Source organism: Nycticebus coucang, chromosome 12 (genome assembly GCF_027406575.1).
Source record: "Nycticebus coucang isolate mNycCou1 chromosome 12, mNycCou1.pri, whole genome shotgun sequence".
In the NCBI taxonomy this organism is placed as follows: Eukaryota; Metazoa; Chordata; class Mammalia; order Primates; family Lorisidae; genus Nycticebus; species Nycticebus coucang.
Window position 1 is genome coordinate 92,809,583 of NC_069791.1, and position 27,479 is coordinate 92,837,061.

At 46.8% G+C, this 27,479-nt stretch overlaps 1 protein-coding gene across 7 annotated transcripts in view; it reads left to right on the forward strand.

Moving 5' to 3' along the window:
- Positions 1-27,479, forward strand: part of SYT17 (synaptotagmin 17) — an 83,503-nt gene that overhangs the window by 12,222 nt on the left and 43,802 nt on the right. For all 7 annotated transcript variants that reach the window (XM_053556855.1, XM_053556849.1, XM_053556848.1 and 4 more), the window contains 2 exons: positions 45-193; positions 2,869-3,488. In XM_053556855.1, the coding sequence (XP_053412830.1) occupies positions 46-193; positions 2,869-3,488 (768 nt within the window). In that variant the 5' untranslated portion in view covers position 45. The remainder of the gene's footprint in view (positions 1-44; positions 194-2,868; positions 3,489-27,479) is intronic.

The window sequence follows — 27,479 nt, forward strand, 5'->3', positions numbered from 1 at the left end:
CTGGGATTCCTGGACAACCATTGAGACCTCGTTCCTTCCTATAGGATGGCCAGCCGGAGCAGTGACAAGGATGGTGACTCCGTCCATACTGCCAGTGAAGTTCCTATGACCCCACGGACCAACTCCCCAGATGGGAGACGCTCGTCCTCAGACACGTCCAAGTCCACGTACAGCCTGACACGGAGGATTTCAAGTAAGTGTTCCTGCTGTGACTGACTGGTGGCCCTCGCTGGCTGTCCTGGATACTCAGTAGCATTCTCAGTAAGAGTCATGAATTGGCAGGGTTGTCACTGGGGTGGAGACAGAGTGGGGTGACAGTCCAGGGGGCGGAGGAGAGAGAACTAACAGCAGTGTGACAGAGGAGGAGTGCATTACATCAGATTTCTTCTGAGTTCAGTCAGAAGCGTTGTGATTGAGTTTTGCTTTTATTAATTACAAGTTTGATTGAATCGGTCCAATTGATTGGCATTGTCAGCATATTATCATCTCAGATCCTCAGAGGTGAGTGTTCACCATGTTATAGAGTAGGGTTTGCTAATTCAGGTGACTTTGGAGGCCAGGCAGTTCATGTCAGTTGAGTTGTAGAGGTTGTATCTACAATGTATAAACATTGCCCTAATGCAGTGACAAACAGCAGCTGATGCTCTGTTCAGAGAGTTACTAGGGCGGGGTGGGGACTGCCGCTAATTAGAAAGCTAATGCCCCATTGAAAGGGGGTGAATGGCCCTGACTCAGCTATACCCATTAGTAAGTAGCTGTATGGGCTTGTGGACCCAATATTGCCTGATTTTTGTAAATAGAAACTGGCAATCTGCTTGGCACCTGTAGCTCAGTGGCTAGAGCGCCGGCCACATACACCAGGGCTGGCAGGTTTGAACCTAGTCTGGGCCTGCCAAACAATGGCAACTACAACAAAAACAATAGCTGGGTGTTGTGGTGGATGCCTGTAGTCCCAGCTACTTGGGAGGCTGAGGCAAAAGAATTGCTTAAGTCCAAGAGCTTGAGGTTGCTGTGAGCTGTGATACCATGGCACTCTACCGAGGGTGACATAATAAGACTCTGTCCCACAAAAACAAAACAAAAAAAAAAAAAGAAAGAAAGAAAGAAAAAGGGAAAAAAAAGAAGAAAAAGGAAGAAACTGGCAATCTGGATTTTTATGACACTTTTTTTCTGTAAAACCTAACAAAATGTACGTGTGGGTCACATCTGGCCACCTGTTTCTGTCTGGTTGTGTAGCTTATGTGCTTGACCAAGTGACAAAGTTTGAGTGGAAAGGAGAAAGGATTATAAAGCCTAGAGATTCCTAACCTCTTTTCACTGAGTTCTCTCTGTTCTCATTCAGCTGATGTCTGAAATTCACTTAATTGGGGGATAAAAACTTAAAATTCATGAAACTAATCCACTCAGGTAGAGGTAATGGGTATCTGGTCTTTGCTGGGAATAAATGAGGAAGGAAAAAAGAAGCAGGAAAAAAAGAGTTCAAGGACTTGAAATGATGAAAGCCAAGGGACCTTGGATCTCTTCAGGCCTCAGTCTTTCCGTCTGTAAAATGAGAGGGCAGACCCACACTGTCCAATACAATAGCCGCCAGCCAGGCATAGCTGCTGAGGACTTACCTGGTGGCAGCTTGAAGCAAGATGTGCTATAAGTGTAAAATGCACGCTGGACTTTGAAGACAGTCCCTGAAAATAAAAGAGAATTTAAAGTATCTCAGTAACATTTTTTTTTTTATTGGTTGCGTGGCTAAATAAAATAAATTATTATGACTAATCTTGCTTCTTTCTTTACACATTTTAAAAGTCATGACTGCCAGAACATTTTAAGTTCTATGTGTGGCTTATATTTCTGGCTCACTTTATGTTTCTGCGGATGGCACTGGTCTAGATTATTTCTAAGCCTCATGCCCAGCTCTAAACACAGGTGGTTTCCACGTAGCACATATTGGTGAGAATACCTCCTGTGCACCAGGCAAGAATCTCATGATTTTAGCTGGTAAGAGGGATGTTTGAGCAGTTAACAAGAATACCGTGAGCTCATTGCTGGAACAGAGGGTTGTGCAAAGATTAGAAAGATGGACTTAGGAGCAATGAACTCTGCTGGTTGATGGAGCAGGGGAGGTAGCTTCTAAGCAATGAGGTTTGAAATACACTAGTTATTTTTTATTGATCTTCTCCTATGGGCACAGCCTGTGCCCAGCCCTTCCCATGCCGTGGCTCAGTGAATCTTCACCACCATGTTTAAGGTAGGTGCTACTGTTGACTCCATTTTACAGATGGGAAAACTGAGTCTCTCAGGGTATTAAATAATGTGCCCAGGGTCATTACTAGTGAGTTACATGGCTCATTTCTAGTAAGTGAGTAGTAATGAGTAGCAAGTAAGTGGCTGAGTTGGAATTTGACCCAGGCACTCTGGCCCTTGAGTCCACTCTCTTAAAGTGGAGGCAATGTAGGGTAACGGTTAGAGCCAGACGCTGGGGCTATATGGTCCCTGGTTCCTGCACTTACAAGTGTATGACCTTTGGGAAGTTACTTAAATTTCTGCCTCTTCATCTGTAAAGTGTGCATAATAGTAATTATCTCATAATTCAAGGGGATGTGAAGATGATGAGTGTGTATATTAGATGTTTAATGCACACATTCCCTTTGGAACATGCCTGGCACTGAGCTGCTATGATGTTGGCAGTGGTGAGGATCACATCGCCATCCGCTCTCTCATAGCATGAATAAGAGCATTTTAAAGTGTGGAGAGAAGATGGGAAGAGCATTTTAAAGCAGAGTAAATGTGTAACTGTTGCTGTTCTGATAAAGTGGCCCAGGGCTGCTCCTCAGGTGGCAGTGGTGTTCATTGTTATTTCTGGTGTCTGTTTAGGTCTCGAGTCCAGGCGACCCAGCTCCCCGCTCATCGATATTAAACCCATTGAGTTTGGTGTTCTTAGTGCCAAGAAGGAGCCCATCCAGCCTTCGGTGCTCAGACGGACCTATACCCCGGACGACTATTTCAGAAAGTTTGAGCCCCGGCTGTATTCTCTCGACTCCAGCAGTGACGATGTGGACTCTCTGACGGACGAGGAAATCTTGTCCAAGTACCAGCTGGGCATGCTGCACTTCAGCACCCAGTATGACCTGCTGCACAACCACCTCACAGTGAGGGTGATTGAGGCCAGGGACCTGCCCCCTCCCATCTCCCACGACGGCTCTCGCCAGGACATGGCTCACTCAAACCCCTATGTCAAAATCTGTCTCCTGCCGGACCAGAAGAACTCCAAGCAGACCGGGGTCAAACGCAAGACCCAGAAGCCTGTGTTTGAGGAGCGCTACACCTTCGAGATCCCCTTCCTAGAAGCCCAGAGGAGGACCCTGCTCCTCACCGTGGTGGATTTTGATAAGTTCTCGCGCCACTGTGTCATTGGGAAAGTTTCCGTGCCTTTGTGTGAAGTTGACCTGGTCAAGGGCGGGCACTGGTGGAAGGCGCTGATCCCTAGTTCTCAGGTAAGGCATGGGTTTTTGGTGTTTCCTCCTGGTAACCTAAAAAAAGAGAAGATCATTTTAATTTTATTTTGCTTTAAAATTATTTTTTTTTGTTTTGCATTTTTGAAGCTTTTTATTTTAAAATAATTTTCGACTTATAAGAAGTTGTAAAAATAGTACAGAACATTCCTGTGTCCTTTTGCTCCAATATCCCCCACATGTTAACATCTTGCACAACCAGAGCATGTGAGCCACAGTGGGAACTGGACATTGGTAGCTCACAGTCCACCGGTTTTTCCATGCATTTCTGTGTGTGTGTGTATGTGTATGTGTGAAATTTTATCATATGTACAGATTGATATACCTACCACCACTGAGCGAACTTTTTTTTTTTTTTGAGACAGAGTCTCACTTTGTCACCCTGGGTAGAGTGCCGTGGCATCACAGCTCACAGCAACCTTCAACTCCTGGGCTTAGGGGATTCTCTTGCCTCAGCCTCCCAGGTACCTGGGACTACAGGTGCCCACCACACCGCCCAGCTATTTGTTGTTGCAGTTTGGCCTGGGGCCGGGTTTGAACCAGCCACCCTCGGTATAGGGGGCCGCTGTCCTACCCACTGAGCCACTGAGGCGTCGTCCCACTCAGGGAACTTTTTTGTCATCATTGCTAAGTTGTTCAATAAGGAGAGTGATTGTCTGGGCTTAAAGCCATCAGTCATTTTGACTTTCAGAAATTGATTTGGGAAGAAAAACAGTGAAGGCTAGAGAAGAGGATGATGCATGGATGTTTTGCAGACAAATTGTTTGATTGGCTTCCTTTCCTACCCATGGACCATGTGTGTACTATGTGTCCAGTAGCCCGTTGGACATTTCTGTGTTGGGGGACAGCTGTCCATCCATTACAGGTAGAAGGCTGTGGGGAGCCCTAGGGAAGGAAGAAAACCCATCCACGCTGGGGACAACAATCCTGTGTGACATAGGCCCTGCGGGTTATTTTGCATCAAACACATTGAGGTGATTCTCAGAGCTGGGCTCTGCTGGCCAGGGCTTTGGCCATGCAGCAGCATGTTTGGGGTGTAGGTTTTCAACATGAGAACTGGAGGGGACTGGCCCCCTGTGAAGCATCAGAGTGAGTGGCGGGGCACAGTGCACCTGTGTGTGCATCTTCACAGATGGGAGATTCATTCTTCTCTTAGTTTGGATTCCCCTGAGGCAAGGGAGGTGACACCAGGAGGTTTGGGGCTGTCATATAAAGGATGCAAGACGGAGTGGCTACCACAGGGGGGTGACTGGACTGTCAGTCCACCGTGGAAACTGGTAGCCTGAGTACTGCTGTTTGTGGTCCCACAATGACTGCAGGCTGCACTTGCCAGTCGTAGAGGGAGGCTGCTGGGAGAGAGGAGGTGAATTCCCTCGCACTTTTGGCCTGTTGCACTGGCAAGAAAAGAGACCTCCAACGTCCTCTAGTGCAAAATAATGGAAAGTCTGGCAGCTGACACCAGGGCTGTGTGTGCTGACATGGTGAGGGTACAGAGATGGCGCTGGGCAGGGTGTTGGCAGCGTCAGCTGTGATCCCAAACTAGCATCGAAGGCCATTCCTCTTGGTGGCCTTGCTTCCAGTTATGTAGCCAGGATCTGTGGTGCTTTCTGTATATGTTCCTTGATATGTGATATCACTGGGTTTTCTTCTTCTTTTGTTTTTTTTTTTTTTTTGTAGTGTAGAGACAGAGTCTCACTATCACCTTCGGTAGAGTGCTGTGGCGTCACACAGCTCACAGCAACCTCCAACTCATGGGCTTAGGTGATTTTCTTGCCTCAGCCTCCCGAGTAGCTGGGACAGGTGCCACAACGCCCAGCTATTTTTTTGTTGCAGTTTGGCTGGGGTTGGGTTTGAACCCGCCACCCTTGGTATTTGGGACTGGTACCCTGCCCACTGAGCCACAGGCACTGCCCAATATCACTGGGTTTTCAAAGAATTACCCTGTCTCAACCGTCTAGAAACTTATATTTGAAAGAGGGAGACTTGTTAGACCCAATAAATTTGGTCTTGCCAAGCTCTATTCTTAACCTCAGAGGAAGACCCTGGGGATACAGAGAATCCAGACATCACACACCTTACCTCCTTTAGGTCTTTGCTCAAATGTCACCTTTTTAGCAAAGCCATTCTGGCACATCCCCTCTCCTCCCCTTTTCCTCCCCCGCCCGGCTCCTCTCCTCTCTCCCCCTCTCTCTGTCTCTGTCTGTCTATCTGTCTCTCTCTCCTCCCCCGTGGAACAGCCTGATGTAGCACCGGAATGGGAGAGAGAGAAGCACAGCAGAGGGGAGCTTGGCCACCATTAGATTCATAAGAGTTGCCTTTACAAGGAGAGCCACTGGGGTGACATGTAAAGAAAAGGGCCTTGGTGGGCGGTGCCTGTGGCTCAACGGAGTAGGGCACTGGCCCTATATGCCGGAGGTGGCGGGTTCAAACCCAGCCCCAGCCAAAAACTGCAAAAAAAAAAAAAAGAAGGGCCTTGGACCGAGCCTCCCCAGCCCTTCCTAGCCGTACACTGGATCCCTCTGCTTCCTCATGGGTGAGATGGAAGCTCTGGCACCACCTTGCAGGGGTGAGGTCAGGAATCAATGAGATAGCTCTGCTTAATGGCCTGGTAGGTGGTGCGCCCTCTGCAGGTGGTAGCCCTGAGTCTCAGGAGAGGACATCTGTTCTGAGCCTACTCAGAGCAAGCCTGAGGTTCATCACTTTCCTGTTCCCTATGCAGCAATCACACCTGGTGAAATCTCACTGGGCTGACAGGGATATAGAGCGTTTCTGATCATTTCTGGCACCGTGCCCTCTTGATGTAGAAGAAGTGGCATTTTGTGAGCTGAGCTAATCTGGGGACTGCTGTCTCCCTTTCATTCAGAGAGACAGCAAGGTTTGTCTTACGTCCCTGGGCTCAGGTTTCTCCCAGGCAGGGCTGGTGCCTTAGTTTCATGGGGACCTTCGGGTGCCTCTATGAATTAAAAGTAGGTATAAAACAGAAATATCTCAGGCAGGTCAGCCACTCTGGTCGCTCACTGTTTGTCATAGTGGGGCGTTCAGCTTCGTACTGGTGCCGTGATCGAGTAGACAGTGGCTGTTAATTCTTGTCATGGTGGGTTTGACTATAAATCCTGGCTGTGACTTCCTCAGGTCCCTCACTCCTGATTAAGATGACTATTCTCTTAGTACTGTTCAAAGTAGTTTTTGGAAGAGTCATCTCAAGCCATAAGGTATTTATTTGTTTTCTTTTTTTATTTTATTTATTTATTTTTTGTTGTTGTTGTTGCAGTTTGGCCGGGGCTGGGTTTGAATCCGCCACCCTCGGTATATGGGGCCAGCGCCCTGCTCACTGAGCCACAGGCGCCGCCCATGTTTTCTTTTTTTTTTAAATAAAAAAAAATTGTATTTACTTAGAAGCATTCAGAATGTCAACAAAGCAACTGCAACTTTTTTTTGCAATGACAGAGTGGTATTCAGTTAACAGAACAACAATTATTTTGTATTAGCTGCATCAGAGACAACTGAAGATGAAAAACTACCATCCCCATATATAACTAATTTGTGCTGTGCACCAACAAGAACCTGCTTTAAATTTCCACGCCAATTTACAACCCCCAGACTGTACCAGGCAAGGTTAGTGGCTATTGAAAATACCACCAGGACAGGGCTATCTAAAGAGACATTCGGTAGTGTGTTAATTATACCAAAAAAGACACTGTACAGTTTAAAGACAAATCTTACACAGCCTTACATTTCAATTTTTTTCTTTAAAAGGAGTGAGTTGTGTACAGGGGGGTTAAATGCTTTATAGACAAGAAAAAAAAAACTGCACTGGAACCAATATATTCATCACCATCACTTTATCATCTTCTTCATCTTCCTCCTCTTCATCTTCTTTGTCTTCCTCATCTTCCTCCTCTTCCTTCTTTCTCTTGCTTTTTTCAGCCTTGAACGACTCCCTTTTTCGCTGCATCAGGCTTTCCTTTAGCTCGGTCTGCAGCAATATCCTTTTCATATTTTTCCTCCAGCTTTGCAGTCTCCTTTTCATCAGGCTGCTTGTCATCCGCAGCAGTGTTATTCCACAACTCCCCCAGCTTCTTTGCAACATCATCAATGGATAGGCTGGATGTTCTCCTGTGATTTTTGGGCGATACTCAGAACAGAACAAGAGAAAGGCCGAAGGAGGCCTCTTGGGTGCATTGGGATCCTTGACCTTCTTTTTGTTTCCCCTTTAGGAGGGATATAGGTTTTCATTTCTCTTTCATAACGGGCCTTGTCCACCTCTGCCGTATCTTCAGATTTTCCTTTCTCTTTAGCAGACATGGTCTTCCCCCTCTCTGAGCACTTCTTAGAAAACTCTGGGAAGTTGACTGAAGCGTCTGGGTGCTTCTTCTTGTGCTCCTCCCGACAAGTTTGCACAAAGAATGCATATGATGACATTTTGCCTCTCGGCTTCTTCGGATCTCCTTTGCCCACGTTTAGTTATTTTTTCCTCAGCGAGGCACAGAGTCGCCCAATGCCCGTCCGGCTCTCACTTGCCCCGGCGCTGTCTCTGTGGAGCTCAGTGTACTGCAATGGCTGTCATTTATTTGTTTTCTTTCTCTGTACCTCTTTTGATCACTTTTTGTTCCTCGTTCTTCTCTGCTTCACTCATTTTTTCCTTTCCATTTTTCTTGAGGTCCTATGATGTGCTGGGGGTCACTAGTTGGATTAATAAAAAGAATATCATGCAGTTCCCATCAGCAAGAAAAATCCCAGTCTAGAGGGAAAGACAGGTAAACAGCAAGCTGTGAATACAATGTACCTTCTGTATACAGTAAGAAAGGTGCAACCAAGACTCATTTATTAGGAATGGTCAAAACTGGCTGAAAATCCCATAGGAAGGCACCATTTTGAAGTCTGAGGTATCATCTCCACAAGTCCAACATGGTAGGCTGTCCACCATTGGAGTGGATCAGGATGTAGTCAATTCCATTTAGGGAACAAATGTTATTTGAAGCAGGAGGTTTTTCTTTAGCTGTTGTTTTTTTTTTTTTGAGACAGAGTCTCACTTTGTTGCCCAAGGTAGAGTGCTGTGGCATCATCGTAGCTCACTGCAGCCTCAGACTCCTGGGGTCAAGTGATCTTTCCGCCTCAGCCTCCTGAGCAGCTGGGACTACAGGCATGCACCACTACACCTGGCTATTTTTTTTCTATTTTTGGTACAGACAAGGGTCCCACTCTTGCTCAGGCCAGTCTCAAACTCCTGACCTTGAGCAATCCTCCCACCTTGTCCTTGCAGAGTGCTAGGATTATAGGTACGAGCCACCATGGCCAGCTTAAGCAGGAGTTTTAAATATTGATGAAATCTACTTGGTGGGGGTGAGGGGGTGGGGAGGGTAGGAAGGGATATGTCATGTTATATGAATATTTCTCTCTGGATACTGGAATCATACTTACGCAAAGAGAGGCATATGGAAACTTTGAGGGAAGACTGTGCTCCTATCACCCATCCCATGCTTGCTCTGGCATTTATGCTCTTTAAGTGAAAAATCTAGTTGTCTTTGGTTGGGTTCCCTAGAAGCAGAGCCTGAAACAGTGATTTGCATGTGGATGAGTTTGCTAGGGCTGCCGTAGCCACAGCACCAGTTAGATGGCTTCAGTGGGAGTGTCCAACCTTTTTATTTCTCTGCCACACATTGGAAAAAGAAGAGTTTTATTAGGCCACAGATCAAATTCCCAAGCACTAATGAAAACTGATGAGCAAAAAAAGGGTCTGTGTATACTTGTCATGATATTCAACACCACAGTTAAAAAAATGTCCTCATGAAATCAGCATACAGCTCATGGGTAGCAGGTTGGGCACTCCTATCTGAAAGCAACAGAAATTTGTTAGCTCACAGTCCTGGAGGGTGGGAATCCAAGATCCAGGTGTGGGCAGGGCCATACTCTCTGAAACCTACAGGGAATCCCCTTCCTTGCCTTTTCCTACCCTCTTTCTAAGGAATCCTTGACATTCCTCATGTGCTTCATTGCTCCAGTCTCTGCCTCTGCTGCTACATGGCTGTCTTTGCCCTGTGTGTGGCCGTCTCTCTTCTCTTCTTCCAAGGACATAAGTTATATTGGATTATAACTTGGTCCTCTCTAGTGTGACCTCATCTTAACGCAGTGACCCCATTTCCAAATAAGGTCACATGCTGAAGTACTTGGGGTTAGGACTTCAAGCTTCTTTTTGAGGGACACAATTCAATCCATACTAGATGCATGAGAAAAACCTACAAGGAAGAGAACAAAACAGGGTCGGTGAAGGGTAATAGTCAGGCAAGGATGTGATCTGAGGTCAAACCTAGCTTCAGCCTGACCTATGATGGGGAGGGGACTCAGGATCACAAACATGCCCTGCAGAGTTGTTCCTTCTTGAGGCAAAGGGCCAGCATTTTGACCCCTGTATCAACTAGTCATTGGCTGAGGAAATCGAATTTTTAGCTGAGTGGCTATGGGCCTGTCCAGAGCTCTTATGACTCTGCAACAATGCTTCTGCAGCAGGGACAACTTGGGGATATTCTGGGTTTCATGGGTGTGAGAGTGCTAATGGCATCTATTTGGTACATATTAGAGATGCTACAAAATATTCCCTAATGCACAGGATGGTCCCCTTCCCCATGGACAGAGTTGTCCAGTTGCTGAAGTTGAGCAACTGCATTCTGGAAGAAGGGGAGAATGCACATTGAGGGGACATACTAGGCTGTGTCTTGCACAGTCAAGCTGAGAGCTGGGCCAGTGCCTGAAGGGTGAGGGGGATTTCAGGCAGAGATAGTTGCCAGGATGAGGGGAGAGCCAAGGAGTGGAGGGTGCAAAGACCAGATGTTCGGGGAGCTGCTTTGTTTAGGCATGTATCAGTGCATGTGTGGAAGAGGAGACATGGGTCATGAGCAAAAGTGCTCATCCAGCCAAATAGGCCTGTAATGAAGCAAACAAGATCCTCACACAACGCACCAAAGCTGTTAACACAAATGTAACTGTGGGTTTTCTTTAGAGGCCAGCATCTACTTTCACCAAATCGTTTGGTTGGCCAGTTGAAGGGGAAGGGGAGGAGACAGTTGTGTCATAATGTATGAGACAAAATGATTAGGGTCCTTGCTTTCTGTCTGCCCAAATCTGTGTAAAGTCAGAGTAACTTTGAAGGTCTGGTTCTACTTTCTCTGCCTTGGAGAACCCTTGTAGAGGAAGAATGGGAGGCTTGTAGGGCCAGCCTATGAAGAACTGACAGTTAAGCTTGAGAACTCATCCTACCAAATGTGCTACATAACACCATTGCTGAGTATCACTATAGTCACCTTCAAAGTACTTCCCTTGGGAAGCTGTGCAGCAACACCAGCACCTAATATACCCTTCAAAGCAATTTTGGAACTCTTTCTTGAATGACCATCACAGCTGTTGTTATATGGTACACAAAAACATGCCACAAAAATAAGGAATGCCACTCAGCAAGACACCACCACATGTTGACACAAACACAGCTGTGAGACACCGATATACCAAGGTTCTGAAACCTTACTGAGTTGTTTGTATAGTGCTGCCAATGTAAGCTCATGGTAGCAAGTTCATGAACTTAATTGTCAGTTCTCATACAATGACAGCTCTGGGTGTCATTCTAGAAAAAGGGTCCCAAAGTCACTCTGAAAGGTGGGCTAGGCATAGCATCAGTGCATAGCTTCCCAAGGGGATACTTCAAAGGTGACTATAGTAATATTCAGCAGTGAGGTATATAGCACTTTTTCTAGGCTGAGTTTGTGAGACTAATTGGCAGACATATAGGCACCCTCTGACTCATGGCAGAATGTCCCACCTGTCTCATGCCTTTGAACATTATATCTGTGATCTTGGCATTCAGAAAATTGACAGCTAATGGAGCTACAACATTTTTGGTCTTATTGATAAGGTTGGTGAGAAGATAATGGAAATAAAGACACAGCATAGGGTGGCGCCTGTAGCTAAGTGGGTAGGGCGCCAGCCACATGCACTGGGGCTGGAGGGTTTGAACCCAGCCTGGGCCAGCTAAAACAACAATGGCAACTGCAACAAGAAAAATAGCCCGGGCGTTTGTGGTGGGCGCCTGTAGTCCCAGCTACTTGGGAGACTGAGGCAAGAGAATCACTTAAGCCCAAGAGTTGGAGATTGCTGTGAGCTGTGACACCACAGCACTCTACCCAGAACAACAGCTTGAGACTCTGTCTCAAAAAAAAAAAAAAAAAAAGACACAACCTGGGGGGAGATTGATGCAGGTGTGAAGTTGCCCTGGTATAGGAGAGATTCTGCTCACCTGAGTGGATTGAAAGCCATTTAGAGGGAAAATTTGTGTAGGCTCAACTCTTTTTTTTTGTAGAGACAGAGTGTCATTGTACCGTCCTCAGGTAGAGTGCCGTGGCGTCACACGGCTCACAGCAACCTCTAACTCTTGGGCTTACATGATTCTCTTGCCTCAGCCTCCCGAGCAGCTGGGACTACAGGCGCCCGCCACAACGCCCGGCTATTTTTTTGTTGCAGTTTGGCCGGGGCTGGGTTTGAACTCGCCACCCGTGGTACATGGGGCCGGCGCCCTACTCACTGAGCCACAGGCGCCGCCCAGGCTCAACTCTTTTAATTATTAGTTTTAATTGTGGTAAAATACATATAACATACAATTTATCATCTTAATTATCTTTAAGTGAGCAGTTCAGTGGCATTAAATACATTCACATTGTTGTGCGACCATCACTACCATCCATTTCTAGAACTCTTGTAAAATTGAAATCCTATCCTCATTAAGTGATAACTCTGCAGTCCCTCCTTCCCCCACCCCCTGGCAACCACCATTCTACTCTCCATCTTTATGAACTTGATGTTGTGTAAGTGGAATGATAACAGTATTTTTCCTTTTGTGTCTGGCTTATTTCACTTAGCATGGTGTCTTCAACCTTCATCCAGTGCGTAATATGTGTTGGAATTTCCTTCCTTTTAAAGGCTGAATAATATTCCATCGTGTGTGTGCGTCCCTGTGTATGAGTGACATTTTCTTTATCCATGTGTGTATCCATCAGTGGATGCTTGGGTTGTTTCCACCTCTTGGTTATTGTGAATAATGCTTCTACCAACGTGGGTGTGCAGATATCTCTTTTATCAACTTTTTTTTTTTGAGACATAAAAATATCAGGATCTAGGTAGTTCATTTTCTCTTGTGATCACGTGGCTTTGGGAAGGAAAGGCAAGGGTGACAGAGAGGTGAGAGGCCCTGGGTCAAGAAGAACCTCACTAAGCATGAGGAAGGATGCACGGTTGTATTCATTGGTCAAGACTCATCAAGTTCTCTTAACATTTGTGCATTTCACTGTATATAAATTTTTTCTTAAAAAAAAAAAAAAAAGACCCACCATAAACAAACATTGAATTCTGGTTAATGATAAGTTGCTGAAATGCTTAGAGATACTATGGTCTGAATGTTTGTGTCCCCGTCCCCCCCCCACTGCAAACTTACATGTTGAAATCCTAACCCCCAAGGTGATGGTATTAAGAAGTGGGGCCTTTGGGGACGTGATTAGGCCATGAGGGTAGAGCCTTCACGAATGGGATTCGTACCCTTACAACAAAAGCCCCAAAGAGCTACCTTGTCCCTTCTTCTATGTGAGGATGAAGTAAGAAGTTCTTATCTGTAAGGAACAGGTCCTCACCAGACACAAAATCAGCTGATACCTTGATCTTGGACTTCCCAGTGTCTAGAATGGTTAGCAATAAATTTCTGTTATTTATGAGCCAGCCAGTTCATAGTATTTTTGTTATAGCAGCCCAAATAGACTAAGATAGGGGGATATGTACTAATACCTGCAGCTTATTTTGAAATGCATTAAAAAAAGATAGAGTGATAAATAGACAGATGGATATACAATAAAGCAAATATAGCATATTTTAAAATAACTGTAGAGGCTCGGTGCCCATAGCCCTGGCCACATACACTGAGGCTGGCGGGTTCAACCTGGCCTGGACCTACTAAACAACAATGACCACTGCAACAACAACAACAAAAAAATAGCTGGGCGTTGTGGGCTCCTACAGTTCCAGCTACTTGAGAGGCTGAGGCAAGAGAATGGCTTAAACCCAAGAGTTTGAGGTTGCTGTGAGCTGCGATGCCATGGCACTCTACCGAGGGCAACATAGTAAAACTCTGTCTCAAAAAATAAAATAACTGTAGAATTATTGATATCAATAACTGTTCATTGTAGAATCTAAGTGAGGTATATAATTGTGCACTCTATAATTCTTTTAGCTTTTCTGTATTTGAAAACGTCCATAAGATGTTATAGAACAAAAGAAGAGGAAGCAAGATATAGTTAGGAATAAACACTGTGATCCCCTAAGTGAGAGGTGTTGGCAGTCTGGACCTCCACTTAATGTGGAAGTACAAATGGTTAGCTTTGGGGTGCAATTTGAAGATAGAGTCTTTGATTTCCAGGACCAGCCCTGAGACGTTCAGCTCCAGTTTCAAGGAAACTGTAAGCAAGGGATATAAAACAGAGCAGGGCTTTCTGCTACTGAGATTGTTCTCTTGGAGTTTTCCAGACCTCCTCCTTCCTGATTCTGATTTCCTAAGTGTTGGGGGAGAGGCATTTGAACTGTACTGTAGTGACTGTGCTGGGAGATTCCAGTGCAGGTGAGACCTCATTCTGAGAAACACTGGGTGGCTGGTGGAGGGCAGAGGTGGAAAGGGTTTGGCTGTTTGAGCTGGACAGACTGGTCTGAAGCTGGTTGCATGTTGTGATGATTTGGTGAGTTCTGTGCCCAGGCTGCCTTGGGTGTGTGGTGTTCAGGGGACATGCAGCACACGGCTGCCATCATTATGATGGCTTAAAGAGCCATCCTGTGGAGGAGCAGACTCAGGTGTGGTGCTCTTGGAAGCTCTAGGGGGATAGTTCTGAGTCACGTCAGGGCTTAATATCTCATATTACGAAGCCAGATTGCCCACCAAGGAGGAATGTTTGATTTGAGCCCGGAAGAAGAAAATGTGTTTAGTCAAAAGTGATATTTGCACACTGGGATGCTGGACATTTATGTTTCTGAACACTGCTTTAACCTGAGATTTGCTCTATCCAAAGGAAAACCTTTTAGACCTTTGAAGCCTAGAATTCAAGGCTGCGTAGAGGTAATCTGTGCGTGTTGCCTTTGACAAACCTGTCTTCTTTGGTGTCTGCAGTCCCCAGGGAAAGTCATCTGTCATCCTAGGCTGGCCTCCCTTAGAAACAGACCTCAAGACAAAGATTTGAGCACAAGTATTTTATTTGAAAGGTGATGCCAAGGGAAGCCGGAAGGGAAGAGGGGAAGATGAGACAGGAAACGGGTGTGTTAACAAGCAAGTTACTGCTGTGGGTGACTGGAGCTTAATTCTGGAGTCAGCACAGCCTAAGGGGGTGTGTGTGTGGGGGGAGCTGGGGTATTTATTTACCAGCTCTCATCAGGCATGGGCTGCTCATAGGAGTCCTTGATTCCCTGGGCACCTGCAGGGAATGAACAGGGAGGACTCTGCTGGCCAGAGTGGAGAGATGTAGGGCTGACAACAGGAAGACCTTGTGGTCAGGGCTGAGTTCCGCGGAGGATCCCAGCATCACTGCACTTACTCTTGTCACCACTCCGGCTCAGTGTGTGGGATCTGCCAGGCCCTTTGTTCTCTCTGCTCACCAGTTCTCTTCCTTTCTCTTTTCCTCTGATCAGGAATGTGCAAAGCAGATGCACAAGACTCCTGGCTTAGTAGAAACCCATAAACAGAAAGCCGGCCCCATCCCTGCTTTTTTTTTTGTTGATACAGGATCGCACTCTCTTGCCCAGGCTGGAGTGCAGTGGCGTCATCACAGTTTACAGCAGCCTGAAACTCCTGGGCACAAGTGATCCTCCTGCTTCAGCCTTCCTAGTAGCTTAGGCTCGCCCGTCATCACACCCAGCTAATTTTTCCATTTTTAGTGGAGGTTGGGTCTTGCTCTCGTTCAGGCTGGGCTCAAGTGATCCTCCTGTCTCAGCCTCCCAAAGTTATAGGATTACAGGCATGAGCCACACTGCACACGGCCTGAAAATTTAACTTTCATTTTGTTATCACCCATAATCCGTCATATTAGGATGCACTTTTGGTGTTGTTCGTTCTGTAGGTTCGGACAAGCATGTAATGATGTGTATCCATCATTAGGGTGTCTCAAAAAAAGCCACTGAGACTTTTTGTTTTAAAAGACAGGGTCTCACTCTACTGCCCTGGCTGGAGCTCAGTGGTGCGATCATGCTTATAACCTCAAATTCCTGGCCTCAAGCGATCATCCTTGCTTTGGCCTCCCAACTCACTGGAATGATAGGCTTGAGCTCCTGCATCTGCCTGGACATATTTCATTTCCTTGATTATTTTTTATTTTTATTTCTTTGCTTTTTTTTTGGTTGAGACAGAGTCCCACCCTATGTCCTGAGCAGAGTGCAATGGCGTCATAGCTCCCTACAACCTCAGACTCGGGCTGTGGGCATCCCGCCGCCTCAGCCTTTGGAAGCCACTGGGATTACAGGTGCTCACCATGGCGCCTGGCTGGGGTTTTCCATTTTTTTCAGGAGTTGGGGTCTCACTCTCGCTCAGATAAGTCTCAAACTCCTGAGCTCAAGCAATTCTCTCTCCTCGGCCTTCCACAGTGCTGAGATTACAGGCTTGAGCCACCAAGCCCGGCTGGCTGGACATATTTTAAAAGCATGAAGTTAATAATTTGAGGTACATGAAGATACGTGCTTATTGGAACTGGTACCTCGAAACTGCTTGGAGTTATAAATACCCCCAGCTTGCCTTTTCACCTGCCAAAAACAGCCTGGTAACTCTTAACTACATTTTGTATTTCAAGATCACTTATCACCTGACAACTTAAGAGCCAAGGCTCTTGACAAGGCAAATGTCAGGTTTTTAATGAGAATCCCTCTTTAACTTGCCCCAAGGTGCTGTCAGCCTTGACCCTCTCAGTTGAATCCTGGCCTTTGTGTGTATGTTAAAATTGTTTTCTGCTCGGATTTTGATGACTAGTAATGTTTTGGCAATGCTGTGCAGCCACAGCTGGACCTAGGCCGGCACCTTACAAAGCATCCATTATCTTTTCACATGGTCCTGATTTTCTGCCTCCTTAAATAGAAATAGATTTTATGTTTCAGACATCAACATGTACTTTTGATTCCTTGTTATCATTTTAACTAGAAGAGGAACCAGAGAAGATTGGAACCAACTTCCCAATTGCATAGATAAGAAAACTGCAGCACGGAGAGGTTCAGTGACTTGTCCAAAGTCACACAGCTTTCAGGCAGTAGGTCTTGCCACTGTGCCAACTTCTTAACTCCATTAAGAACGCAATCTAGTGATGGTTAGGAGGATCAGCCCTGAAGTCAGACAGACTTGGGTTTAGGTCTTAGTTTTGCCACCCACTAGAGGTGTGGGCTGGGGTGAGTGACTGACTTATCATCTCTAAGCTTCGATTTCCTTGTCTGCAGATGGGGAGTGTGTATTTTGGTAGTGCATCGTGCCCTGGCTAACAGAGCCAATTGTTAAATTTTCAGGAGTTACGCAAGCTGGTTGACGTCACATTGGTGGCTTGAAGTCAACCATTGTGCGTGAACTTGACTAATGCCACAAGTCAGAGCCTTTTTTCCTCCCTGAAGAGTTAAACCATTTACTGTCACAACACTGATCATAATAACACTTACTTCAGAGGGTTTTTATAGGCAGTCTGACCTAGCTCTTGTCAAGTGCTAAGGATAGAGAGCCTGGCACATGTATACAGTGGTGCCATATCACGGTCAAGAGCTCAGACCAATCCAGGCCAACTGCTTCCAGTAGTGTCAACAATAATAATAAAGGCTGGCTGGCTGTTGTTTTAAGGGTTTTCTATTTATGTTTGAAAAGCATCCATGGACTATCATTGTCTCCATCTAATAGTTAAAGAAACTGAGGCACGGAAAGTTTGAAGTCATGAAGTTAGTGAATGGAAGAGGCCGCTTTCAAATCCTGCCATCTTCACCTTAACCTCTACGCTGTCTCGCTGAGGTTCAGCTTCCTTCATTGGAAAATGGCAAGAATAACAGTCTCGTGAGTTGTAATTAAGATGTAGTCGATAATGCCTGTGGCATATAGCGAGGCCTAAATTAATGAGAACTTACTACTGGTAACAACACAAAGTAAATACCACTGTCAGGTCATTGCCATGATAATTAAACTAGAATCACTAAAATCTTCCTAGACAAGAGATTGTAACTCAGTTTGAACAGAGGGTAATCAACGTTTGCCATCAACTCCAGCTGGGGTTGAAAAATGAAGCTCTAAGCAGCCAACAGGTTGGGTGGCCCAGGTGCCTGGTGGTAAGCTCCAGAGAGAATGTGGGGGGTTCTGTTTAGAGAGGCAGAAATTAAAGTTCTCCTTGGGCTGTCGACACTGATTGAGTTCATACATACAGCAGGCTGCAGGGCTGCAAACGTGGAGGGAGGACATAGCCAGCATTTGTTGGGTGCTTCCTATTTGTTGACACTGTGCAAAGAACATAAGGCTACATGGTCCCATTACAGACTCACGTAAGCCCAGGAGGTATGATGATCATCCCCATTTGACAAAGAGGAAACTGAGGTCCTGGTCCATGTGTGACTTGGGTGAGGTCATTCAGGAGATAAGTGGTGGAGCTGGGACTTGAACTTGGGCTGGGCGACTCCTGAGCTTAGTACTTCCTCATTCATTCAGTGGCCATTGAGAAATAGTCATGGCCATCAATACCTGTGGTACTGATATCCATGAAGGCAAAAATTAGTGGGGCTGTGAGAGAAGCCTTTTCATTTCAAGTAGCAGCAAAACTAATTCTGGAAAATGATGAATGAGATGACAATAGATTCAGGTATTAAATGTTGGACTCTAAGCCCTTTACATATATTAACCCATTTTTTTTTTTGAGACAGCGTCTTACTGTGTCACCCTCAGTAGAGTGCTGTGGTGTCACAGCTCACAGCAACCTCAAAATCTTGGGCTTATAAGATTCTCTTGCCTCAGCCTCCCAAGTAGCTGGGACTATAGGCACCCGCCACAATACCCGGCTATATTTTTGTTGTAGTTGTCATTGTTGTTTAGCAGGCCTGGACTGGGTTCCAACCCTCCAGCTCCAGTGTATGTGACTGGCGCCCTAACCATGGAGCTACGGGCGCTAAGCCATAAACCCATTTAATTCTCACAACAACTATATGTGTATGGTAGGTGTTCTTACTGTTCCCATTGTACAGATAAGAAAACTGAGGCCAGAGAGTTAGAAAACTTGCCCATGGTTACCCAGTTAGTAAATGGTGCAGCCAGATTCATGCCAGCCTCTCTGAGATAAAAAGAGGATGGTATTGAACAGATAGAGGAGTCGTTCCCAGAATCAAAAGAAGTATTGTGTCACCCTAGGACAGCTCTGGGGGACTCTCCTGAGCAGGTGTCTGTGGACCTCTGTCTAGAGCAACACTGCCCAACAGAAATACAACATGAGCCTCATGTGTGATTTTCTTTTTTTTAGAGACAGTCTCGCTCTGTCACCCAAGCTAGAATGCAGTAGCCTGATCATTGCTCACTGTAACCTCCAACTCCTGAAATGAAGCCATCCTCCCACCTTAGCCTCCCCAAATGCTGGGACCACAGGCTTATGCCACTATGCCCAGCTCACCTGTGTGATTTAAAATTTCCTAGTAGTCACATTAACAAAACTAAAAAGGAACTGGTGAAATTTATTCTGACACTATTTTATGTCATCCAATATATTTAAAGTGGTGTCATTTACACGTGTCATTGATATAAAAAATTATGAGTGTGAAATTTTCCGTTCTTTTTTTCACACTAAATCATCAACCCCATCATCTCTTTTGCACTTACTCGCCGTCTTTCACGTGTGTGGCAGCCATGGGAGGAGAGTGGTTAGTGTGCTGACAGTGAGGCTCCAGAAGGATGGGATTAGTTGACTTGGCTCTGTGGACTCCAGTTGCTCTCTCTTTCTCCGTCTGCATCCAAGTTTCTCTCCCGGGAGACAGAATCTAGTGCCTTCCCCCTTGGGTGGGGTGTCCGGGGCAGGTGTCGTCACCCATTTCTGGAAGTTGTGGCCTTGTTTGATCCTGACATTTACTCCAGCTGGGGTGGCCCTCAAGGCGTGAACCCAGTGTGGAAAAAAAGAAGAGAAGGAAGAGGTGAGGTCAAGGGTTTAGTCCCCAAGGAGCTTGTGTCCACACTGGTGACCTGGCTGGCTCCCTTGGGGAATTAAATTGGGTGAACAGGAGTTGGTGTGTGGAGGCTGAAGGTTGGATCAGCTCGTCCACATCACTGGAATAAAGGCTGCGTGGTTCAGACACAGCCAAATCGCAGGGTTCAAACCTTGTCGTCAGGAAAACAGACTCTGCACAGCAGACAGCACCAGCCAGCTCCTGTACAGATGCCCGAGGTGAGCCCCACACAAAAGAGCTGCTGCTGCCAGACAAGGGGGAAAGATAGGAGTGCTGGGGTCCTCCCAAACCAGGCACTATAGTGGGAACACGGGGCTTTGAAGTCTGACAGGTCCAAGTTCTGATCCTGACTCGGCCACTTACACCTTCATCCATTCCAGATACTTACTTAGCCCTTGCTTTGGTGTCCCAGGTGGGACATTCACCGGGTGACCTTGGGGAAGTTATTTGACTTCAGGAACTTTAGTTTTCAGTGGAGAAAATGGAGATAAAAGCCAAAAAGCCTAGTTTTCAAGAGTGTAGGCTCTGGAGCCCATTTCTTTAGCGATAGACCTTGTAAACATTTCTGACACCAAATGTGTGAGTTTTTTCTCCTACCAACCAAGTCTGCCTTTCTCCGGACACCAACCGCGTGTCCTACGATTCAATCCAATTCCAACACGAGCTACCTGGAGTAAGTGCAGACCCCACCGGGTAAGGGCTGAGTCCCACAAGACTGTCCCCACTTCAGACACCAGTCATAAGTCCCAGGGGGCCCACGCATACTTCTAACTGACCTTGCTTGATATTGGAAGTTTCCTTGACCCCCTCTTCAAGTTCAATAATTTACTTGAGTGGCTCACGGAACTCAGAAAGGCATAGCTCAGTTCATTATAAAGGACACAACGTAAGAACAGCCAAACGGAAGGATGTGTAGGGCAAAGTGTGTGTGTGGGGGGAATTGTGCTGTCCCCATCTGGATAACCCCCGCTCTTCATATCCTTACTCACCTGGGACTGAACTGTCCTTTACGGGTTTTATGGATGCTCCCTCTTGTAGCAGTGACTGATTAAGTCATTGGTCCTTACTGACAGAGCTCAGTCTCCAGCCTGCCCCTTCCCCAACAGATCTGGAAATGGGGTTGGAAGTTCCCACCCTTCCATCCTGCCTTGGTCTGCCTGGTGAGCAGCCTCAGCCTAACGCTACCCAGGAGCCCCAGCCACCAATCATCTCAATAGCATACAGAAAGACACCTGACCGCCCTGGCCATTCCCAGGGGCTTTAGAAGCTGTGTCCCCAGGAACCAGGGACAAGAAGCAAAGGTGTCTTCCTGGCTCTGCCACCTGCTCACTGTGTGATGCCAGAACCTTCTGACTCTCCCCTTTGCTCATGTGGACAGTGAGGATGGTAATAGTACCTCTCCCAGAGGGTTGTTGCGAAGATTAAAGGGGAAAATAAAGGAAAGCGCTGAAAACTCTGCCTGGCACGTGCCGCTCTCACCTTCTGTTGGTCATTATCAATATGTCACTGTCATCCTCGTCGCCATCAAAGGGTGCTTTCCAGAACTGGACAGGAGGATGAGACGAGATGGGACGTGCTCAGCCCACGTGTGGGTAGAAGTGCTCAGTCTGTATGTTTAGCTGTGGGGTTTGTTTGTTTTGTTTTTCTGACACATTGTCTTACTCTGTCGCTTTGGGTAGAGTACAGTAGCATAATTGTAGCTCACAGCAACCTCAAACTCCTGGGCTCAAGCCATCCTCCTGAGAAGCTGAGACAGTCTCCCACGACAGCACGCGGCTAATTTTTCTATTTTTATTTATTTTTATTTTATTTTTTTTTGAGACAGAGAGTTAGTATGTCATCCTTGGTAGAGTGCTGTGGTGTCACAGCTCACAGCAATCTCAAAACTCTTGGGCTTACAAGTTTCTCTTGCCTCAGCCTCCCAAGTAGCTGGGGCTATAGGCACCCGCCACAAAGCCTGGCTGTTTTTGGTTACAGTTGTGATTGTTGTTTAGCAGGCCTGGGCTGGGCTCGAACCCGCCAACCTTGGTGTATGTGGCCGGCGCCCTACTCACTGAGCTACGGGCCCCGAGGCAGTTTTTATATTTTTAGTAGAGACGGGGTCTCACCGTTGCTCAGGCTGTTCTTGAACTCCCGAGCTCAAGGGATCTTACTGCCTTGGCCTCCCGGAGTGCAAGGGTTATAGGTGTGAGCCACCATGACCGGCTCAGCTGTGGTTATTTTTTCATTTTTTATTGTTTGGTATTCATTGAGGGTACAAAGAATTAGGTTACACTGATTGCATTTGTTAGGTAAAGTCCCTCTTACAATTGTGGCCCCCCCCCAAGAGGTGTGCCGTACGCCGAGACCCCCTATCCTCCTCCCTCCTTCCTTCCCCTACCCCCAGCTTGTATTAGATCATCTGCCTTCATGTTAGAATTGAGTACATTGGATTCTTGCTTCTCCATTTCGCCTGTGGTTATTATCGGTTTATTTAGTGAACATGTTAGGAGGGTTTCCCGGAGTTGGCTCCCGCATGGGTTTTGCGATCGAGGCTGAAGGTGAAGGTTAGAACCCAGAGTCCAGGGCTGTGCCTTCCACTGGTACCTCCCTTGGATGGGACTCCCAGGGAGCCCCTTGGTCATCCCTCTGTGCCCAGCTTCTGGCTCAAGATGGAGCTTCTCTTTGTGGAATGAGTGGCCGAGAAGCATCTGCTCCAAGAGGTAAGTCTGAGGCCTGTGGGAGTACATGGCAGGGGCTCCTGCCCCACTGGGGTGGCAGGAGTGGGAGGTTGGGTGGCCCACAATGTTCCATTTGCCTGGCCTGTAATTGGGCCCTACAGGGAATGACATCCCATGAGATTGAGGGAGGTGGAAACCGGGAAATGAAGATCCTTACAGACCCGCGTGGATTTTAGCATTTTTCCCAAGGGGAGAGAAGCCATTAAAAGATAAAAATAGGGGCTCGGCGCCTTTGGCTCAAGCAGCTAAGGCGCCAGCCACATACACCTGAGCTGGCGGGTTCGAATCCAGCCCGGGCCCACCAAACAGCAATGATGGCTGCAACCAAAAAATAGCTGGGCATTGTGGCAGGTGCCTATAGTCCCAGCTACTTGGGAGGTGGAGGCAGGAGAATCGCTTGAGCCCAGGAGTTGGAGGTTGCTGTGAGCTGTGATGCCACAGCACTCTTCCCCCACCACCTCACGGGTCATCGTGCTCTGCTCTGACACGCCCCTAAGGCAGCGGATGTCAACTGAGTGATCTTACCCCATCACAACACAGAGTGATCTAGCCCAAGGTGCCAAGGGTGCCGAGGTCAAGAAACTCTGCTCTACAGCCGTCTCACGCACCACTCCAGCAGGAGCGACCTAAAACTCAGGGCGACAGCTTGAGGCTCTGTCTCAAAAAAAAAAAAAAGATAGGGGAAATCCCTGGTCAGGTTGGAGTTTTAGATCGCTCCTGCTGGAGTGGTGCGTGAGACAGCTATAGAGCAGAGTTTCTTGACCTCGGCACCCTTGGCACCTTGGGCTAGATCACTCTGTGTTGTGATGGGGTAAGATCACTCAGTTGACATCCGCTGCCTTAGGAGCGTGTCAGAGCAGAGCACGGTGACCCGTGAGGTGGTGGGGGAAGTGTCCAGGTGTGACTTGGGTCAGACATGGTGGGTTCGGGGAATTTTTAGGAGTTAGAAATGACAATAATGGCAGAGGGTGGGGGGCAAGCTCCAGGACCTCACTCAGCCTGCAGGTGGAGGGCTTAGTGGCTGGGGGTGCCAGACTGAGGTGGGGGAGCAGGTGGGGACGGGGTAGGGTGACACTGATAGTTCACTTTGGAGTGTGGGATGTTGGTGTTGCCTGCAGAGCACCCCTGTGGGGGTTTCAAGTGGAATAAACTAAGGTTAAGATCCCTAAGTGACCTCATTCCATCCCATGGCTTGAAACACCTGTATTAATCGGTATTTCTGAGGCAGTTAAAAATACTAACTCTTAGGCTCCTCCCCTGAAGAATCTGATTGAGTGGGTTCAGGGTGGTCCCAAGAATCTGTGTTTCACAAGCATCTTCAGGGACTCATGTCAAAGGCAGCTCTGGAAACACTGAATTCACCAAGTGTAGGTTTATCCCTTGCTGGAATGGCTGAGTGAATATCTCACTCCTCGCTGGATCTGTTAATTCCACCCCAAATTGCTACTCCTCCTGTGTTCCCCGTATCTATTAGTGATACTACCATTTACCCCCAAACCTAGGAGTCAGATCCTGTGCCCTTCAGGTCAACCCACTAATCCCTGCAGATGCCCTCTACTCCTATACCCAGGTCCAAGCCACCATCCCTTTTCAACTGTTCTAGCACTCTCCTCACAGGGCCCTGGGTTTAATGCCTCTGCCCCCTGCACTGTATTTCTTAACACTGAATGCTAAGGAAATACATAAGATGAAGACCAGCTCATGCCATGTCTTTCTCGTACTTTTATTCTTTCAGTGGCTTCCTGTCTTTTCAACATAAAATCTAAACAAGACTCAGCCACTGTGTCTCCTACCCACTCACTTCCCTGGGCTGTGGCCTTCCTCACTCTGTTGTAGCCATGCTTGACTTTGCTGGGTTTCTCAAGCACACTTGGCATGGGCCTACCTCAGGGCCTTTGCACTTGCTATGTCTCTTTCTATAATGCTCTCCCCCCAGATCCCTACATGGCTCCCTCCTTCCTTCATTCAGGGCAGCCTCTCAGAGAGGCTTTTCTTGAATTCCCTCCTTAAGGGCAGCCCCCTATCACTTTCCTGGAAGCCACCTTTAGCTCTCTTTATTTTTCTTCATGGCATTTACTGGTCTTGGACTTCACACATTGATTTCCTGATTATCTGTGTCTTCTGCGTTGATGTGAGCTCCAAGAGGATGGGAATTTTTTGTCTTGTTTGCGACCCATCTCTCGGTGCCTGGTACATAACTGATGTTCAAGAAATATTTATGAAAGGGAATCTCAGAATTGGCCGGTGTTGTCCATGAGGCTGTGCAAATGATGTTTTGGTGGATTGAACAAGACTAGGGGAGGGGAAAAAAAACTGAAGAGGAGGAAAGAAAAGAAAACATTTGATGAACTGTTTAAAGTGCTGGTATTGCAGAGGGATTTTGCTTTTTAAAAAATGCATTCCTATGTTAATGTTTGTAGAGTAGATTAAGAGCCAAAAGGCTGCTTCTCTCTGGTGAGAACAAAGGCAGAGGAGAGAACAGAGCAGTGGTGTTTGGGTTTTGTTAAAAGTTGTGTGCACGGGTCTGAAATCCTCTTGTGGGTTATTGGAAGAGGACCCTGGAGAAGCACTTCAAAGGAAGCCTGCCAGGAGCAGAGCCCAGCTCTTGTTTTTCCAAGAAGATGTCTTTTGTCCCAAATGGTTTTCTTTGATTTCCTCTTTATTGATTGGAAATCGACTATGTTCAAAGGCTGCAGGAAGGGACGAGCCAGCCAAGGTGCATTCGCCCGCACTGGCTGCCGGGAGCTTGCAGGTCGGCTTCTGAATTCATATGAGTAATTTACAGATGGTCTATTTTGTTTCTCCCCAGCCCACCCCATGTGGTTCAACCAATTAAACTCCTTGAGCTCTTATGAAAAAGGAAAGGAGGGCTGTTTACTTGTAAGATCACCTCAACAAGGGAGGAGTTGCGTGTGGTCCCGGTCACCCAATTCCTTCTCCCATCTCAGTTTGATTCTCTTGAGGTTGGATAGGGGAGGGGACAGTGTTGTACTGGTGACCCCTCTTGGACCCTGGTGTGGCAGCAGCTCAACCTCCATGGTGAGGGCTGTGCTGTTTGTTCTCGGGGTCACCTGCATTGAGGTTGCTCCAGATGCCGTGAGTATATTGGTGAGTCTGTGGGCACTGGCCTTGCCTTTGTAGAGAACAAGAAAATATCAGGTTAAGGACCAAGTGCTGTGAAGGAAACGAAACAAAGTGGTATGATTAAAGAGTGATGGCGGTAGAGGACTGTTTTCAACTGGGTGGTGACAGTTGAGTGGAGATTTCTAGGGAATAACAGAGTTCAGCCCTGGGGACAGGAATGGTCTTATATTTTAAAAGAAGAGAGAGAAGGCAGAGGTAGCTGGTAGGTGAGGTCTCAGGAGTAGGCAGGGGTCCCGTCATTTCGATCCTTGTAGGCCAGTACTTCTCAGCTGGGGGGTTTACATTTGGCCATGGCCATATCTGAAGACATTTTGGATTGTCATAACTGGGCAGAGGGGTAATGCTACTGGCATCAAGTGGGCAGAGGACAGGGATGCTGCTAAACATCCTTTGATGCACAGGCCCCCACTGATGCACAGTGTGATCCAGCCCTGAGTGGCAATGGTGCTATCATAGACTAGGATTTTGGATTTTATTCTAAGAATGATGGAGAGTTTCAAATGGGGAAGCAAGCGAATGGCATGGTTCGTTTTTCTTTTATAAACCTAGAGCATTGACCTAAATTATTTCAGCTCTGACATTCCAACCTCATCTCACTGAATTTGGAGACTTTATTATAGAGTTGGAGGTCCTTCCAGAGCAAGCAATCCACTTTCCTTCGGAAGGCTGGGCCCACTTCCTGGGAGGATCTTTGTATTTGGTTTCCTGGGTTTCTCCTTTTTTCTAAGAAGAAAGGCTTAAGGAGGAAGTGGAAGGAAGGAAATCTTAGCTTAATCTTTCCTGGTTCTGCCTTGTAGCTAGTGGTTTGGCCTCTTTATGTCTGGAGGAGACTCAAGACAAGCTCAGCTGAGGCAGTGATAGGATTTTTCTTATATCTCTTGGAGAAAATTTCAAAGTCTTTGATTCCCATTAACCATTTGTTCTTGTATAAGAAAAAAATCCAAATCAGCCCATGGTTTGTTGGTTTAGTTCAACATTTCTTGACTTCAGCACTATTAATGTTTTGGGCCAGATGCTTCTTTGTTGGGTTGGGATTGGGGGGCTGTTCTATATGTTGTAGGATGATTGGGAGTATCTCTGGCCTCTGCCCACTAGATGCCAATAGCACATACACACAAGCCCGTTATAACAACCAAAAATGTCTCTAGATATTGTCAAATGTCCCTGGAGGTGGTGAGGGGAGAGGGCAGAATCGTCCAGATTGGTGCAAGTTGAATGTGCTGATACTCCATGGGCATCTGCAAATATCACCAGTAAGTCCACGATCTCGCTGAGGGGTGCAGACTAAGAGATGCTGAACTAGGGGTTCTGGCTTCCTGCTCCCACATTCCAAGTTGTCTATCAACTGGTTGTTCATCAGCTTTTAAATCTAGCATCAGATGCTTCTAGGAGACAGTGATTACGAAGACACTGGCTCCAGGAATGCTCCAGGGACATTTTTGCCCTCAGGTTGCAGGGGGCTTTTTTGTTTTGTTTTGTTTCATTTTGTTGAGACAGAGTCCCATTCTGTAGCCCAGGCTAGACTGCTGTGGCGTTATCATAGTTCACAGCAACCTCAAACTCCTAGGTTCAAGCAATTATCTTGCCTCTGCCTCCTGAGTAGCCAGGACTACAGGTACCTGCCACAATGCCTGGCTAATTTTTCCATTTTTAGTAGAGAGGGACTCTCGCTTTGCTCAGACTGGTCTCGAACTCCTGAGCTCAAGGGATCCTCCCACGTCAGCCTTCCAGAGTTCTAGGATTGCAGGCCAGCTTGCAGTTTTTGATGTCCCAGGGAATGATGTTGTTCACATGTGCTGCATATTCTGGGGTGGAAGGCCTGAATTTAGTGAGGACTCTATTCTTTCTCCAGGGCTGGGTTAAGGTAAGACTTTGAGGCCCCAAACCCTGA